At 42.0% G+C, this 19,233-nt stretch overlaps 1 protein-coding gene across 2 annotated transcripts; it reads right to left on the bottom strand.

Moving 5' to 3' along the window:
• Nucleotides 1-1,219: 1,219 nt before the first annotated feature.
• On the bottom strand, nt 1,220-18,970 carry LOC308320730 (eukaryotic translation initiation factor 2A-like). 2 transcript variants are annotated; one of them, XR_013964555.1, is made up of 18 exons: nt 18,919-18,970; nt 18,453-18,522; nt 16,311-16,382; nt 15,943-16,061; nt 14,397-14,496; nt 13,645-13,727; nt 10,325-10,398; nt 10,026-10,170; nt 9,197-9,313; nt 8,306-8,462; nt 8,120-8,204; nt 7,188-7,334; nt 6,168-6,353; nt 5,138-5,251; nt 3,807-3,929; nt 2,989-3,054; nt 2,597-2,782; nt 1,220-2,444 (listed from the first exon to the last, which is right to left on the bottom strand). XR_013964555.1 is itself a non-coding variant. In XM_080771380.1 (17 exons), the coding sequence occupies exons 1-17, from the start codon at nt 18,944-18,946 to the stop codon at nt 2,717-2,719; spliced, it is 1,752 nt and encodes a 583-aa protein (XP_080627506.1). In that variant the 5' UTR covers nt 18,947-18,970; the 3' UTR covers nt 1,220-2,716. The 2 variants fall into 2 exon arrangements, 1 of the variants encoding a protein (XP_080627506.1); XM_080771380.1 differs by having other exon boundaries at nt 1,220-2,782.
• Between the last annotated feature and the right edge of the window lie 263 nt (nt 18,971-19,233).

Genomic DNA, 19,233 nt, shown 5'->3' with positions numbered 1-19,233 from the left:
ATGAATGTTTGCATAATTTCATTCACATTTCACACACTGTCTGATCAATCTGTTGCTAACGAGTCTGACTGCCGGAGTCTACTGGAGGTCATTATGTGGCTAAAATCCATTAGTGTTTTAGTCAATAAAAATCACTAATGGATGATCAAGATGTACATCTATTTTGTTTAAGAGGAGTAGTTAAGTATAATATCAGATTATCTAATCTATCTATCTATCCATTGATCCATCCGTCCATCCGTCTGTCTGTCTGTCTGTCAGTCAGTCTGCCTGTTTGTCTATCTCCCAACCTGATGATATTGCATCATTGGCAAAACACTAATATTTGAATGATGTCGAGTGATTTTTGTGGGAACAAAACTTACTTACTTACTTACGCCTATTACCCCTTCTGGGGTTAGGCCGTCAACAAGAGTTCTCCAAGCATCTCCATCCTCAGCCAACACTTCCTGCTGTCCCCAAGTGAGGCCCATAGTTTTCGCATCGGCCTCCAGGTCTCTGCGCCAGGCCGACCTCTCTTTCTTTTCCCTTGGGGGTTCCACTTGAGGGACTGCCTTGTGGTGTTTGAGGCTGGTTTTCGGAGAGTATGGCCTATCCATCTCCAACGCCTTTTGAGGATCAAAAGAGAAGAAACAAATGACATTGTGGCTTGACAAATGTATTTCTATTGTGATACAGATAAATAGGAACACTATTACTAAATATGAATTATTAACATGGAAAATGGTCCCCAGATAATCATAAGTTTAACCACAAACAACTGTACAACTGCAGTCTAATGTCTACACAAGACAACTCATTTGTAATTTGACGTTCATATCTGAAGTGATGCAATGCTGCCCTCTTGTGGATAAAGTAACAATTCAAAGTTATGAGCCACATGAGAATTTGGGCGTCCCTTTATTTTAGAGTCTAGACAGTAGACACTTACCTACTACTTACTTACATAACAGTAGACCTAGAATGGCTGTGATATTACATAAATTTCAGGTATCCTGATCGTAGATCACCGCATGCTCTCCCAGGTACTCTTATTGCGTGTTGGGTGAAATCAACCCACCTTGGGGTCAGCTAACTGGATGTTCTTACCGGGGCGGTACACATAAAATGTAGTTGTATTGAATTAACTTTGTTTTCATGTCTTTGTAAATCAAGTAAGTATACAATTCTGTTTTAATAGCCTTATACTCCAAATAAAACCAACGCAAACCAAAAAAGCTCCTGGATATAAAACATTTATTGCATGTTTTATTCAACCATTCAGCATTCAACAAAGGCAATTCGCCTTAAAAAAACAAAACAATAACAAATGGATGAAGAAGTGCTTAAGGACTTTTTGCTGTACTGTTTAAGAATAACATCAGTACTGCAGTGAAGGGCCTGAAACAGGTCTGGATTCAGTTCCCTTCGGGATTTTCTTCTCAATCTAAATACTGACAACCAACCCATGTGGCTCCAAACCAAATTCACGTTTGGCTTCGTATTCAGCAGTTTGAAAGCTTTGGGATTGTGTGTCATTTACAAACCCTATATTTGACACAGCCTCACTTTGCTTCATTATCTGTACATAACATTGCATAGCAATAATGCTCTTATGTTAATTGACCAAACATTGTTGAGTAGACTAGAAACCTTGTATGTCCATCTATCTACGTCCCTCCCCCCCATAAGTGCCCTTTTTTATATTTGTTCATATGACAGTGTCAAAGAAAATAGCACATCTACAAACTCAATGCGTTGCATAATCATTACGGCATTTTTGCCCAAGAGGGACCCTAAGCTGAAAATGGTTCAATCGTCTTAATTACCAATATAAACAAGAGCTTGTGACTAAATAACTAGGATCCATTGGAATACAGTTCCCCCCTCCCCATTTCCTGTTTTGGACATACAAGGTTTCTACCCCACAGTGAAGAAATTAAGTTTTAGAATTTAGAACCAGTAGCAGTAAAACCCTCTGGCATCCAAGGGAACCTTGGTTTACGGTTTGTATCATGTGTTTTTTTTTTTAACTTCAGCAATACATTTAATGGCAACGCTAGTTACAGCTGAGGATCTCCAGACTAGTGGCCAATATTTATGGTAGATCCGTTCATGAACCCCCTGAGGTCAATTTATGGTTTGCGCAAATGTCTTTGACGTTGAAATGTATGAAATTGAGGTCAAAACCACGGAGAACTTCTCAGAGGGTGTACCTCTTGAAAGGTATTCTCTTCCTTGTTTAAAATGTGTAGTGATGTCGATGAATCGCGGACAATATGAACGCTCAAAACATTGAGAGAGATGTAGTGTAATCATGCGCCATTTGACAGTTGTCGCTTAAAGCATAAATTGACCTTTACAGAGATATGTATGCAAAAAAATAATAATCCTATGTTCCACATGGATCTAAACCATCACCTATCAGAGTATCATCCTGACTCCCAACCTGGGGCTCTGGACCCTCACAGGGGCCCTCCAGAGTGAGGACAGGAGCCTCTAAATGATTGCTCCTATTGTACCAGTAGGAGCAAGGCACCAACACTTCATGGGTTGGGGGTTCTAATTCCTGTGTAGCTGGCGATGGGAGCGTCTTGCTCTAGCCATCATGCCCCCCCCACGGGGGAATAGAACCCACAACCCTGGCGGTGTTGGTGCAGGAGGAAGGTGCAGGTGAGGGTTCAGATACAGCGTTCTGTTGATGCAAAGGAGCAGAGAGGAGGAGGAGACGTACTCCTTACTCTCCCAACTCCAGCTCCTCCAGCTCCTTCAACAGCTGCTCCTCTTTCTGCATCTTCTCCAGCTGGGGAGGGAGAAACCACATGGATTAAAGCAAAAAGAAATACATTCTCACAACTGCGACGTGTTGTAAGCTTGCAGTGATTTATTATTATTGATGATTACTGAAATCAGTTGACTGAGAAGTTTAATCCGTAAAACCCATTGGACATGAGAGGAAACTGACCCTCAGAATATTCAGGTAGTTTTTCCACACAAGCACACACTGACCTGGTTTAGCTGCAGGGGTTTACCAGAGGCCTTCAACTCCTTCAACTCCTCAATGGCTCTCAGCTTCTGCAAGTCACAAAACAGAAGACATGTACTGTATAGGGCTTGGCAATTGATAGAATTGTCCATTCAATTCCAATTTTGGCTTTGAATATCACAGTGGAGATTAAGCGACTATTGTGGCGAAGCTGGATTTCGTATCACTCTCGTGATGTTTTGTATTATGAATCCAGTGCAGCACTTACCTTGACAGCAGGGTGCGTTCTCGCCCATCACTACAGACCTACTCACTCGCTCCTGTTCTGACATGCAGTACTGTAGGTGGAGGGCATACAGCAAAAGGCCACAAAAAGGCCATTTGTTTCCATCTCAAGCCCGACACACACCGGGTTCACAGCGACGCGGCACAGGCGAAATAGAACAGTGGCGTATCGGAGCGTCAGGCGAGGCGTGAACGCGCGTCGGACGTCGCCGGTGTGCGATAGGTTCATTGAAAATAACGGAGGAGGCTGTTTTGACGCGCGGCGTTCGCAGACGGTGTGTGCAGCCCTTAACCTGACCATGCTGCAGGGCATACAGCGACACGAGAAAGAAAACGTGATAGAAAGGGGCATTTGTTTCTGTCCAAGCACCTGGTACAGTCTTCATTACTGCTCATTTGTTTCTGTCCAAGCACCTGGTACAGTCTTCATTACCGTTTCTGTCCAAGCACCTGGTACAGTCTTCATTACTGCTCATTTGTTTCTGTCCAACCACCTGGTACAGTCTTCATTACCGTTTCTGTCCAACCACCTGGTACAGTCTTCATTACTGCTCACCTTCTTTACGCTCTTAATCTTCTTGTCTGTCTCCGGGTCACCAGACGTGGGTGCTGCTGATTGGCTGTTTGTGGCGGCGGGGGTGGAGTCAGACGGAGGCTCTGGGGCTTCCAGCTTTGCGTCCTAAAACATTAAACATAATTTTAAAGCTATGCCTACATTGTCATCATTTCTTTAGCACATATACCCAGAGGCTGATTTATTGACAGAAATTGTGTTTGTTCACACTTGAAGACCTGTCTAGTGTGTATGCCGTATGTCGCTTAGTTATTCCAGTCTCAGTTCAGGGTTCCCACCAGGGGGGCAGTCAGACAGATATGTTGTGAAGCCACTGAGGAAATCGGGATTTTCATATAATGGCCTGTTGTGGCGCTGTCCCATAGCCCCATAGAAGTCCATGTATTTGGGCCCAACTTCACCTAGACTGTATTACCTTAATAAACATGGTCATGAATACTTTCTGCTTCCAATCACTAGTTTAAAGTCTCATTTCTAATGTCATAATATTCTTTTTGGAAAATGATGGTCCCATTTATTAAAAAAATTACCATAAAGCAGCGTATGTTCTGAGGGGCGTGGCTACCGTTACAGTCTATGATCGGGATTCCCCTCCCACTCGTGTCAAAATAAAAACCAACAGAGAAGAAGGGGGGAAGTCCCGCCTCGTTGTCTGGGCCAGCCAATGGCCAGCTGGGCCAAAACGGATCTAGAAAGATGGCGACTTACAATACAAGGACTGACAGGCTTCATTTTACGTTCATGTTAGACCCGGAGAACGCTTTGTCCATATTTGTTACAGTCTATGGTTCCCACACATTTTTACCAATTCATTTTCAAAACCTTTCTAGAATATTTAACCCAATTTGGGCCTATATAACAACCATTCAGCACAATAATGAGTCTCTTACCCCTATGTGCAATGCCCAAAGACAGGCAATGTGGCAATAATAAAGCATAGAATAGCTATAATTCCATTCCAAATGTTTTGCTACACCACCTATCCTAGGGCATAGGATCACGCTGCAGCACGTTGTGAGCTTGTAGATCTGTTATTTTTGTCATGTTCAGTACACATTAGGCTGCAATCACACTTCCCGTTTGGCAAATCATTTACATATTTCGTGCAATGTTTTTTTTTTTATTATCCAAACCAATAGCTAAAAACAACGTATAACAATTTTTCCAGGACCCTTGATAAATTCAAAACATTTTCCGGTACTGGAAAATGTTTTCTTTTCCAAATTCAAAATACTTTATGACGGTGGGACCCCTGTCAGTTGTGTGTGTATACTGTAGACTGTATGTGTGCATACTGTATAATTGAGTGTGACCTGTCGAGCAGCTTTCCTGGCCTCTCGTTTCTTCTGGTTCTTCAGAGCAGCTTTGGAAGGTTGGTTGTCTCCAGCCGCTCCACCACGCATGTTCTGAGGGGGCTCCTCCTCATGCTGACACACACACACACACACACACACACACACACACACACACACACACACACACACACACACACACACACACACACACACACACACACACACACACACACACACACACACACACACACACACACACACACACACACACACACACACACACACACACACACACACACACACACACACACACACACACACACACACACGTGTCAGTTATTTGCCTAAACGTATTTATCCTAAACGTATTTTCCATTTTTGAGTAGTGCAACAACTCCAAGGAACAGCAATGTTAACCTGTGTGTGACTATGAGTAGCAGTAGGGGCAAAAGTGGCGCTGTTGTGCCAGAAACAGAGAGAGAGATAGTGCTGCACTGTTGCCTGCTAACGAGAGACAGATAGAGAGAGAGGGGGGGGGGGGGGGGAGTTGCACCACCCAGTTCACACGGGTGTGATTTTTTACTATTTTGAAAAACCTTTTAAAATAGTTCAACCAGCCGATCTACATCGACACGTTGTGAGCTAGTAGATCAGCTATTTTAACTATTTTAAAAGGTTTTTCAAAATAGTGAAAAATGGCAAATAGGTTTAGGGATAAGGCGTAAGGGGGTGGCGTAAGATATAGCCCAAAGTGTATAGGATGTGATCACTCAGGCCATGTTGTGGGAAAGGGCACACGCTTCCAGAGGTCTAGCTTTGTGTGGGGGAAAATGCCACAAATTGGGTTTAAAATTAAGGTAAATTACAATGAATGCTGTCATATATGGGGTGTTCGAGATTTTGTTTTCGTAGAACAGGAGTTTTACTGGACCGTTATTTGCACAGTTGTAATTTTCAATAAAGTATATATAAAAAGTAAAGAGCACACACGTGCGGTGTTATAGACCAACCAACACAACACAGCCTATCCCATTATGCTCCTCCTCACCAGTTTGGAGCTGGCTGTGACTGGTTGGTTGCGTAGCGCTGGTGGCCTGTAGGCCTGTGCTGGCTTGGCCTCCGTGCTGCCCAGCTCACTGGGGGCGGCCGTGTACTTGACCGGTCGCTCAGGGAACACGTTGTCTGGGAAGGACTGCCACAGGACCTGCCACAGCTCCGCGCCTTGTGGGGTTTCCTGGAAACGCCACAAAACCTCCTGTTACACAGAATCCTTCAACTGATCTACAAATGAACATGAAAACCTTTGGCACAAAGAGTTAAAACACTGCTCAACACCCTCCGCTCCATTGTTCAAGACGGAAATTAACATACATTGGGGAGAAAACTAAAATGCATTGGAAACCTGTCGTTGCATACATTTAAAAGGTATTATTATTCAACATATTACCGATTCCATGGCACCATTGACCCCGGCACTGTGGGGCCAGTGCCAACAGAATGCACGAAAAAAGACTCCGAGAACCGGAAGTAGTAAATTGGCCATTTTCGAGCCACCGTGGATCCCTTTCTCTAGCGTTAGAAAGGCTAATATGCTAACCGCTAATATTTTATTGAGCTACTGAGTTTTGGGATTTCAATGACGTCACAAGTAACGTTGCCTAGCGACTAATCCATTAATATTAATCCATTCTGGATTCATATTCATTTAACATTTCTCGTGTTCTCACGTTTGGCACTGGAAGGTTTAATACCTAAACACGAGATTTCTCGAGCATAGATTGTGTTATGTTCAGTTTTGAGGCACCGCTCAAAAATGTGTGTGACTGTCACTATGTATGTATGTGTATGCTTCCCCGTACGGCATACGCGTCCCAGCACGGAAAGCTGCACCACGATAACTCCGTCATTTCTCGACCGTTTCGGACGTGGGGCAGCTCGCCGGAACCGTGCCGGCCCCCTGGGCGCGTTCCTGGGGGTCTGGGTGTTGCGGAGAACCCCTCGGAGACCACCACACGGTACAGTTGCACTGCTCACTTCACACAGGTGTGTGTTTTAGCGTTATCATTACCTGCTGGTAGAGAACAGAGCCGGTGTAGTGCCAGATCTTGTACCCATTAGACACGCGTAACCGTGGAGCGCAGGTTGCCGTGACAACGTGCTCGCCGTCTGGACACCAGGAGAAGAAGGTACAGTCTGGAGTCTGGGGCTTACAAACCTGCGTACAGCAGCAATACATACGTGACATCACTGCACATGTTAATACATACAGACAGTACAATGAAACCAGACTTGTATATACAGAACATTAATATGTACAAATTGTACATGACATGTGGTGATGTCATGTACATCACATCTGGTTAGGAATTAATACATACTGCATATATCCATACATACATAATGCTGCATACATAAATACATACAGTACATGATATAATATCACTGCATCACTTTTCGACCGGGACACAGCCCCCTCATCTAGAGTGAGTGGCAAAACATTCAGTAGTTTGGGAGCTTTGGAGTTTGGAAGCGCTCACTGGAAATCACTCACCCGTCCTGCGTGCCACCTCGTTTCTAAATTGCACATAATGCAGGCGGCAGCAGGACGTTTCGATATTTAAAACGAGTGCTTCCAAACTCTTACAAAAATAAGCACCTGCACTGAATTTCAGAAAGTAGTTCATATGTCTATGGTGGATTTTTATTAAACAAAAACATTGCAGATAGAAAGAGGATAATTGAAGCCTTCCGTACAGCTGCAATGTTGGTGAATTTAATGTTGCTAATAATACAATCAGAAAGGACTTCTGTGTTTGGATGTATATGGGCTGTCAAGAGAGAAAGTTGAGTTAACATCCGGGTACGGTGAAGTCACGTGCAGAGCCTCCATGTATAAATGCATACAGTACATATGACTGCGGTGCAAACATACATGACTATAGAAACCTGCATGCATCAATACATACATGATATTAAGACAGGTTGTCTGTACTTTGTCACCTGTTTGTATTTCTTCACATCCCAAACCTCCATCTGTCCTCTCAAGTTCCCAAACCCAGCTAACACCAAGATATGACCCTGAGGACTGGACAGAATCAACAACACCTTCAATAGTAAGAATTAGAATGAAGACGACACACAAAAAAAAAAAGAAGACGAAGAGGAGCCAGCGTTTCATTTCCTCACCTGTAGTAGGCAGCGTTTCTGGACCCGGTGCCGAAGTCAAACACGGGGTCACATTTGAGGTTAAAGACGGTGGCCTTGGCCGGCATGAAGCCATAAACCACGCAGAACTCTGACGAGTTTGGATTCCACACCACGTCATATATAGGACCGTTCTTAGCTGTAAGATAGAGAGACACATACCACACCAGGTCATATATAGGACCATTATTAGCTGTAAGATGGAGAGATACATGACACACCACGTCATATACATAGGACTGTTCTTAGCTGGAAGAAACACATACACTCGGACCACACCATGTCATATATAAGACCGTTCTTAGCTGGAAGAAACACATATACTCAGACCACACCACGTCATATATAAGACCGTTCTTAGCCGGAAGAAACACATATACTCAGACCACACCATGTCATATATAAGACCGTTCTTAGCTGGAAGAAACACATACACTCAGACCACACCACGTCATATATAAGACCGTTCTTAGCTGGAAGAAACACATATACTCGGACCACACCATGTCATATATAGGACCGTTCTTAGCTAGAAGAAACACATATACTCGGACCACACCATGTCATATACAGTATAGGACCGTTCTTAGCTGTAAGATGGAGAGACACATTCACACCACGTCATATATAGGACCGTTCTTAGCTGGAAGAAACACATATACTCAGACCACACCATGTCATATACAGTATAGGACCGTTCTTAGCTGGAAGATGGAGAGACACATTTTTTCTCATGCGACAATCTCGCGAACACAGAGCGAACGGCACATACATATTCTGTGACTACATAAAAGGTATGGACAAACTAAACTAAATAATCATTTACTCTTGGCAGTGAAAGTGGTTAAAGTGCAGCAGTGTGTGTGTACTAACGTAGTTGGACCACAGCACTCTCTCCATTGACAGCCACGTAGTGCAGACCCTGCTCTCCGTAGTATGACGCGCCGGTCTTATCGACCTCGGTGCTCGTGGACACCAACACCGCTGATGCTGCACGCACACGCACACGCACACACACACGCACACACACACACACACACACACACACACAGTCTTTGTGTGAATTTCTTTTTTTGAACTTGTTTATTGCCATTATAAAATAATTTACAGGCAACTTCATTTCATATTACATATATTCCAGAAATATGTTCCTTTTCTCTCCGTTCTTTTTTCTTTTTTTAAGTGTACAAGTAAAATAAATGACATTACAAGAAAAAGAAAGAAAACTAAACAAAAATACATAGTAATATATAGTATCGTATTGTTTGCCTTGAGAGTGCCTTGGGGATAATTACATAATTACTTTACTTTTCACTGTGATATGGGAGGTTTTTAATTTAAGGTATCTATATTTTTAGTTTTTAATTTAGTGTATCTGGGCAGCGTCATTTGTAGATTCTGCTTCCAGATATTCCGCCACTAACTCCCATCTCTTTTTGAAGTAAGGAAGCTTCATTTGAAGCTGGGCTGTCATGTATTCCATCTTACATATTTATTTATTTTTTGTGTGTGAATTTCTAAAACGATATCTATATTTATATTTATAGTGCTTGGTGTGACTGACCGGCCCTTTGTAATGCCATAATTATATCTCGAATACAAATTGTATAGCAGTGAAACTATTCCTCGTACTGGAGTTCTAGGTGGTTTGTGCCGGAACAATCATGTGTGGATACTAGTGACTAATCTTTGACACACAAACCTTTTTTGTTCCACAGCATGGACACTCTGTCTCCTTTGAAGAAGCTCTTGTTGGCCAGGGCTGCAGACGGACCTCCAAAATTGGGGTACTGATAGAGACGCACGAAGGACGGGGACCCCTTCACACCTGGAACATACACCGCCACCTACAGGACGCAACACCACATTACATCACTTCACACGGCTACAATGAGGGCTGTCACGAGTCCACGACTGATTGTCATGCAAATATTTGCTACTAGCCAAGAGATTATAATGTGATAATTGTGACAGGCCTAGTTACAATGCATGTTGTCCTACCTTACTGGGATGTCCTCCTGGTGACAGAACAAAGTCTGACACCTTCTGCATGTGAAGCTTGTTGGCGATGGTGTCTGAGAACACAGGTAGTAACAGTTACAGTTACAATACTAGTACAATGGGATATAAAGCCGGTATTTTAATTAAATGGATCATCACAATTTAGGCATTTAGCAGAAACTTTTAAAATATATGTAAATAATCACATAAATAGAATGTAGAGAGGAACTACAGTGGCCCTCATTTATCAATGGAATGTAGCTTATATTTTAGAAGTGGGATTTATCAAGCAATCCTATACAGCAAATCCTAGCGTACATTTGGTCTGAGCTTTGATAAATCTTACGGTTGAAACAGACAGTCAAATACCACACCCTTAATGCTGCTCGCATGTCTACGATAGAACAACAAGTCAGAATGTCACACTAGTGGAATGATAAATTCAGACAATTGTGGTGATCTTGCCGTACGACCATTATTTGTCTACTACACCACTTCGATAAATGAATTTGTCTAAACCACATGCCATCTAAATAACATTATGTGCCTTGTAACTATATGCAGTGACGGATTAACCCCTCTCAAGGCCCTGGCGCTTCACCAAATCAAAAGGCCCCTACTGATTCAGCCAATTAATTAATTAACATGCATGCGTTTAGCGCATATCCACTGCTGCCTGCGCTGCCTGCAGACACACAAGACACATCAGGCACTGCCGCACTGGGCACAGCCTTTCCAACTTCAGTCTGCTAGTGCTAAACTATCTGCAATTTCCCCGAAAAATAATTAGCCTACAAGCTCCATTAGCAGGCAGCAGCATGTTTTGTCTAAATTGTCTTTGTGGCCAACAAAATAATAGCTACATTTGCAAACAGTGCTGTTGACCATGTTGTTACATGGTCCATATAACATGTGTGCACCAACAGACAATGCCAATATGCTATATTAACATTAGAACGTTTTAAAGACAGATTAATTATTGACGACAATGCAACCTGTGTCCAACGTCACTGAAAACTTTCATAATGGCAATTAAATTAATTTACTCACGAGTGCTGAAATCGTGAAATGGAGGATGTAAGAACACACTTTTGTTGTATTAGAGCAGGGTAAATATGAAGTTTTGCTCCAAGGTCTTGTTTATATTCCTCTTTACATAGGCTGTATGTTATTGTCGCAATTTGGTCCGTCTGAGATCTGAGTGAGGGGGCCTTCCTGGCGAGGGGGCTTCTGACGGCGTCGCTTACTCGCTTCCCCTCTGTCAGAGGTGGAAGCGACGCGCAGCCGTCGGGAACCCCCCCAAACCGACTGCCCCCCCCTCCAGAAAACTGCTACAGAAACTGTCAGACGAAGACCAAAAAAAATAGCGGGGGTTCCTATGTTGCGTTATATTTTTCGAAAGAAGCAACAGCTGTACCTATAGTCTCGTACCGGGCCCTGCAGCTTAAGCTCCACCTAGTTCCATTGTTAGTCCGGCTCTGACTATATGCCACCAGGTAAACAGTAGGCTAGGCTCCGCCTATGCTTTCTATGGCATAGGTTTGATTGATTGATTGAAATATGTATTAACAGTTTGCAGAATTACAGTACATTTCAAGCACAAACTCAATACAAAGACTGTTAACTGTGAGTGGACGACCCAATTAAGCCTTACACTTGTTTACAACAGGGTCCACATTGTTCAATTCATCAAAACATTTAGAGACAAACAAATAGACACTTCTATGTAGTTAAAGAACAGAACAGGAATTCATCATATAGGAAGCAAAAAGGGAAAAAATACATAAACAGTGAGGGGAAAAGGGGGGTAAAAGAAAAAGAAAGACAGAGTGTAGGGCGCCTGCACACAACACCATGCGTTGATGCCATGTGCGCACATGTGCAGGCACCCATCACCACGTCCATACAAAAACATAGTACAACAGATAAAAGAAGGACAAAGTGCAGGGCGCCTGCACACAACACCATGCGTTGATGCCATGTGTGCATATGTGCAGGCACCCAACACCACGTCCATACAAAAACATAGTACAATACAGATAAAAACTCAGCTTTTACAAAGGCCAGTTTCGAATTGCAGCCATCCGTAGGTGCCCTTTGAGAGCAGTTTTGAAGGAGTCAAGGGATTCACATGTCTTAATGACTGTTGGTAGGGCGTTCCACATTTTGGTGGCATACGTAGGAGCGAAAATAATTTAGTCCCTTATTTGTGCCGAATCTGGGTTGTACATGGTTTGTTGCACTCCCTCTGGTGTTGTGGGTGTGGACTTCGTTTACATTAAGGAAGTATTTAGACAGGTACATGGGTATCTTGGTGGTGTATCGAATCTTGTGGACCAGACCCATTGCAAGATGCTGTACTCTGTCGTCGACCCTAAGCCATGCCGGCCTGTCAAAGTGGGCAGGGGTGAGGTGGGTTCGGGGGGTGAGGCCAAGTAGGAGCCTGACCAGTTTGTTTTGGGAGGTCTGGAGCCTGTTTTAAGGGCCTTTGAGGTGCTGTGGTACGAAGAGGTGGATGCATAGTCAAAGAAACCTTGTACGAGGGCTCCTGTTAAGGACTTCAAGGTGTTTTTGTTGACCAGTGAGGAGATCCTGTAAAGGAATCTTGTTCTTTGATTGACTTTTTTGATTACGTTATCACCGGAAAGATCCTTCCGTGTGATAATATTGTCACCCACTCTAACCAAGAAGCCATCTGCCCTTTTGAGATTACTATTTGATCCGAAGAGAATGGATTCAGTTTTTCCCAGGTGTAAGGATAGTTTGTTATCAGCGAGCCAGGTGCAGATTCTACCGAGTTCAGAGCTGAGGGTTTTTTCAACCTGCAGTTTGTTCCTGTCCGAGACCAGCAGTGCTGAGTCATCTGCGAACAGGAACAAGTTGCAGTCGCAACTAGGAGGTAGCTCCGAGGTAGCTCCCATCCTGCCGAATCTAGACGCAGCTGCGCAACATGAGACTAATTAATTAGAGCGACAGAGAGTGTGTGTGTGTACGGGTGTGCGTCAATTTGACAAAGGTGCAGACGATCAGAAATCAGCAGAGAGTGATCGAAGTTGGCGCTACTGTATGCTGTATTGAAGTGGACTTGGTCCCAGACTTTCTTTTTTCTCCCTGGAAATAAAAACGTCTGGGTTTCCGAGGCTAGGTAAAGAGTGACTCAAGCATCCGTCTTGTAAATAATATGCTATCTAAATCACAATCTTAACACGGTTATTTTATTTCCAGTATATAATAATATTTGATATAGTTCTATAGTCTTTTCTATGACCCTATAGTCCTGTAATAGGTATATATCAATACAACACTAGGTTGTCTCTTACTGAAGTCGTTGTTCTCATAGAAGTGGAGTTCATTGTTGACGCTCCGCACAGCAATTTTCTCGTCATCTGACCAACTGGGACACCTGAGAAAATAACACACCATACAATAACACACTGTACAATAACATAACATAACAGATCATAAAATAACACTCTTCTTAAAAACAACATACAGTGAGACGCCATACAGTAATAACACACATACAATAACAACACCATTATGATAACATCCCATTATTAAAATAACATACAATAGCACATCATGCAATTGCATAAGGTCTCTGTCAGGTGGAAACCTCATATGTCCAAAACAGTTACTTTTCAGGATTCAAAATTTTAAAAATAGCAAAAGTAGCAGATTGACTAGCACAATTGCAAGCTTGTGGATCTACGACTACAACTTTTGATGCATTTGTGACGCTGTTGTATGATCAAGTAGGGTGTTCATTTAGAATAACAAACACAATATGGAGATAAGAGTATTTTCTCTTTCTTTTTTATCTCCGCTATTTGAACATCTTCAGAAAGGCTTTCCGAACTACAGTTCTGACAGAGAGTCAGGACATCTAGAGGTGCACGGATTTCAGAGGATTATGTTCTGGCCCGTCATCTACAGTAAATCATGACTTACAAAGAAACTGGCCCACGGTCAAATTGACTAGCACACCCCTGCTACCATAGTATACACACCATACACAAAACACACAACACAACACAAGTGACATCACCGTCAACAATAGCAGTGTTCTCACCATAAATCAACCTTCTTCTGAAAAAGAGCCTTGAGGTTGCTGCCTGTCTCTAGGTCCCACAGCTGAAGGTTAGGGTCCCCCTGTGCACTCTCCTGGCTCTCTGAGAGAGAGAGAGAGAGAGAGAGAGAGAGAGAGACACACACACACACACACACACACACACACACACACATTTAGCAGACGCTCTTAATCCAGAGCGATTTACAATAAGCAATAACAAAAAGGCATGGCAATACATCACAATAGAAAGTAGTTATCATGAAACACGCGTAAGCTAAGAACATAACAGTGGAATATCTACATAATTAAAAACTATACATATAAACTATATATATACTATGAAGTGCTATGACTACACAAAATGCAATTCTAGTGCCGTCTAGGTAACATGCTATAACTCTGTATAAAATGCTATCTTTAGTCCACACACAACACACATACACACACACACACACACACACACACACACACACACACACACACACACACACACACACACACACACAGTATGACACCACAAACCAACAGTGTCTACTGTTTTTGATCATTGACCAGTAGGTCAATGACCAGAAGAGAAACCACAAACGCAGTAGCCTGCCGTGTACCAAAATAATTGTGACGTGCACAGGTACGGTACGGAACGAAACAGTGCACACAAAATGCACACTAGAGCACGTCCTCCTAGATTTAAGACAATTTAGGGGGACCTAACCTTGTGTCACCACCAGACTTTCCAAGATGCACAAAGTACCCAGTGCTGAGTGGTCTAGGTTTACTGGCGATGACCATTACACCACTGGTTAGGATTAAGTTAAGCTTACCAGTCATTAGTCCTTCAACTACAACCTATCTTAAACCCTCACCCTAACCTCCCACGGGGCAGCACACCTAAACCTAACCCATGTCTAACCAATGACTAGTCTAAACTAAGTATGCACCCCATTTACTGAGGTTACGTTAAGGAATAAGGTTTGGTTTAGGGAAATCATAGTTTTACTGAGGTTATGTTTAATAGGTTTTTTCCCTCTAGGGGAACGGTATTTTAATGACGTCACATACACACGCACATAATGAATATGATTAATATTAATTTTACTTAGGTTTATAGGTGTATAAATAGTAGTAAGAAACATGTTTGTATAGGAATAGACTATTATTTGTAAATCTTCTCAAGGAATGCCTTGAATTATACTAAAAGATTGTTTAAAATGCTGCGTTGCTTACCGTGTATGTGAGGTGTGACGATACATTTGCACACCCGTTATGAAAAGTAGCCATTTGGGGTTCCCATTTACTTGAATCGAGGGGGGATACACGTTTGCGTGCACATCCGTAACATACCTGTGCATGGCTGCATGCGAGTGAAAAAGTACTACTGAAACGCTGTGTGCCCTGCATAGCGACCAAAACACCACTGGTCATGTTTAGGGATAAGGTTAGATTTAGGCATAGTTTTACTCAGGTTACGTTTTGGAATACCTGGTGGCGACTGTTCCGAGGCCACTAGATTTGACCCGGTATATATACTGGTATATTATATACTTACTGGTGTAGGGTTGCCAGGTAGCTAGGATGGCATTGAGGGGGGAGAACTCCAGTTGGGATGTTTTAGGCAGGTCAAAGGTCGAAACCACTGACCCATCAGACACCTTCACCACATTTACCCTGGCAACACAGACATAAAACTGTTTATTGTCGTTTATGCGGTCTTGACAAGGTGTCATTTGGAAAAGATGGTGCTGCTAATTGATATTGTCTTATGTGTTGCATAGCTGTACTGTATTCTTATAATAATCATCTCTGAACATATAACCATACTGGATAAAAGAAAAGGAAAATCTGTTTGAAAATAATAATTAGTTAAATAAATGAAATGACGTGGCTAAAACCAGACAGGGGTTGTAGGTCAGTTACTTGTCTCCGTTGCACCATCCAAACAAGGAGCCGTCTTTACTGAAGGTCACATGTCTGCTCTTTCTGTCGTCCCTGGAAACAACACAATCACACCCGTGTGAAGTGAGGGGCGCTCTTATCATCATACATCATCATGGCGTAACATGGCGGTTTTCTTAAACACATATGACGTATATTCTCCTATCATTGTCATTTGCCAATGGCAAATGTGACACAAGTTATGACAATTCACAATACACAAACATACCATGACTAATCAAATAGATTAGCTACGGTTTCTTTGAGATGAACTCGTTACATTCCTATTGTTGTGTCATTTTTAAGGTGTTTCCTAAGAACACCCAGCCACACCCAGCTCTATTGTCCCCCTTGTTTTTCATTAATGCTGAGATGTTCACACAGCAGTGTGACCATGTTAGTCTCATGTTAATTTCAAATTTCATATTGATTCTTTGTGCAAAAAGCTTAAATTCACTTTGGGTTTCTTCTATAGATTGAAGGCTTGTTTTTCTTGTTCAGCTCGTAAAAAACTTGTCATTGGTCTCTTTCTGTCCCAATTGGATTACGGTGATACCATGTATAGGTTTGCCTGCTCCTCATCCTTGACCAAATTGGATCCCTTGTATCATGCGGCCCTAAGATTCATAACAAATGCACCTTTCAGAACGCATCACTGCACGCTATATGCTGCAGTCGGTTGGTTTTCATTGGCAGCTCGCAGGCTTCAACATTGGCACATTTTTATTTATAAAGCCATTCTGGGTGACTTGCCTTCTTATATTATATCTAAATTCGACCTGGTCCAAAACGGCCTAAATCTCAGGTCAAATGCTTGGCTGCGGTGTGTAGTGCCAGCATTTAAATCTGAGGGGGGCAAAAAATGTCTGGCCTTCTTTGGCCCTTGGTCATGGAATGACCTACAGTCCAGAATAAAACTGGCTTTGAAAGTTCCTTTGAGAACTTTCAAGAGAATCATCTTTGATGTACAATCCAACACTTGCACATGTCGGGATATGTTCTAGCTTATTTTCATGCCTATATATCGGCTAATTTCGTGGAATTTGTGTATACTGTATTGTGTATTTTGCCCTGCTACTAAAAAGAAAAAAGTAGGTCAGGTGACTTGTTGTATTTATGTATAGGTATTTTAAGGTGTATTACGGATGTTGTATTTGCTGGTTCAAAATGTAACTTTGATGATGTTGTATTGTAGTGTAATTTTTATTTCTGCCTCTTGGCCAGTTCCCACTTGTAAAAGAGACGCAGTCTCAATGTGACTTTACTGGTTAAATAAAGGTTAAATAAAAATAAAATGTTGTTTGTTGACACTCATTGCTATCTCTGTCTGTGAGTTTGTCAATGAGGAGGAGATAGATAGATAGATAGACAGGGCACACAGAAAGAAACATTAATGGATGGATTCAATTCGATCAATGACATGGAGCGACATAGTAATGCAAAATGTGTTAATGCAGCATCACAATCATTTTAACCACCATCTATTTATGTTGGCTATTAAGAATAGCAGATTTACAAGCTCACATCGCATCATTTCGTGCCGTGCTGCGAGATTCTACATTGGCTATTTTTGATAAACAAATATTGAAAAAAATATTTTGAATTCTGTTAATGGGGGTCCGTGACCAAATATATCAATTGACATTACAAGGTTTGAGAACAATATAGACTATAGAGAACATAACATGTATAGTCTAATAGTGACAGTCTAGTGCACTTGACAGCATTTCCTGCATTACTTGAATCCTGTATTATTTGAAAGCAATGCTGCACCTTATGCACAAGTTACTTTAGTTACAAATCCATATCGGTCTTTAAAAAACGCTGCTAAATTATATAGATGCACTTTACACCTTTGTACTTTCCTTGTGTATGTATGTTTTTCAATGTTTTTTTCCTAATGTAAGGTACTGTTTGCTTGTTTTGTTTTACCGTATGTGGGGACTGAGGATGAAAATTAGCATTTTTGCTAAATCCAGTGTACTGTATTTACATTGCATTTATGTAATGTCCATTAACATACATTGTAATGTCCATTAATATGCATTGTCCCGTCTAAATAAACAAATAAAGTAAAGTAAATAAGAAGACAACATGGTCAACACATGGTTCTGTTTATCAAACCTCTGGAAGGTGGGACACTCCTCACAGAGTGGTGGTCCGCAGAGCAATGTGGTCCCATTTGAACCACGCACTGTTGACAGAGACAGAGACAGAAACACACACACACACACACACACACACACACACACACACAGAGAGACCCAATAAAAGACAGGAATATTCATTTAATACGACTTAAAATCGTATGGTTGCTACTTAAACTGACTTATTAATATATTTCAAACCACGTTGACGGATTAGCCCCTAGCATTGGGTTCTGCTTGTAGGGCTAGTTGACGGATATGAGTTCAGTTAGTTGGCATATGTACATGATGAAGCCATTCACCAGGCACCAGCATAGCAACACCAATTTTGAAACATTTTAATAACGTGATTCCTGCACTACAATCGCAATGTGAACGGGGTAAATTACTATGCGACATAAGTGCGATAAAATGTGCTTCTTGGTAGAATTAAAATGCAGCACCTGCAAGAAGGGGAGTGGGAGGCGCCATCTTGGATGTTCCCGGAAGCAGAAGGCCGGCAGAGAACGGATGTGACGGGGAAAAGGGCGGGGCGGGCGTGTTCTTCAATGCCACATCAGCACATGATAGTATTAAATGTTGTTATTCTGTACATTATCACATAATAAACATTATACCATATTTTAAATATTGCTATTTTATTATCACATAATATCGTGACGTGTAAAATGTCTTTTAGAAATACAAATAATAGTTTATGCCTTAATTGCCGTTATAATCAACTACTTATACTGTGCAATGTATCGATGCTCCACGTT

This window comes from Protomyctophum bolini (assembly GCF_963924005.1).
Source record: "Protomyctophum bolini genome assembly, chromosome: 9".
NCBI classification, from domain to species: domain Eukaryota; kingdom Metazoa; phylum Chordata; class Actinopteri; order Myctophiformes; family Myctophidae; genus Protomyctophum; species Protomyctophum bolini.
The sequence above is the reverse complement of the archived record's forward strand: the minus strand, read 5'-3'. Positions and strand labels throughout refer to the sequence as shown.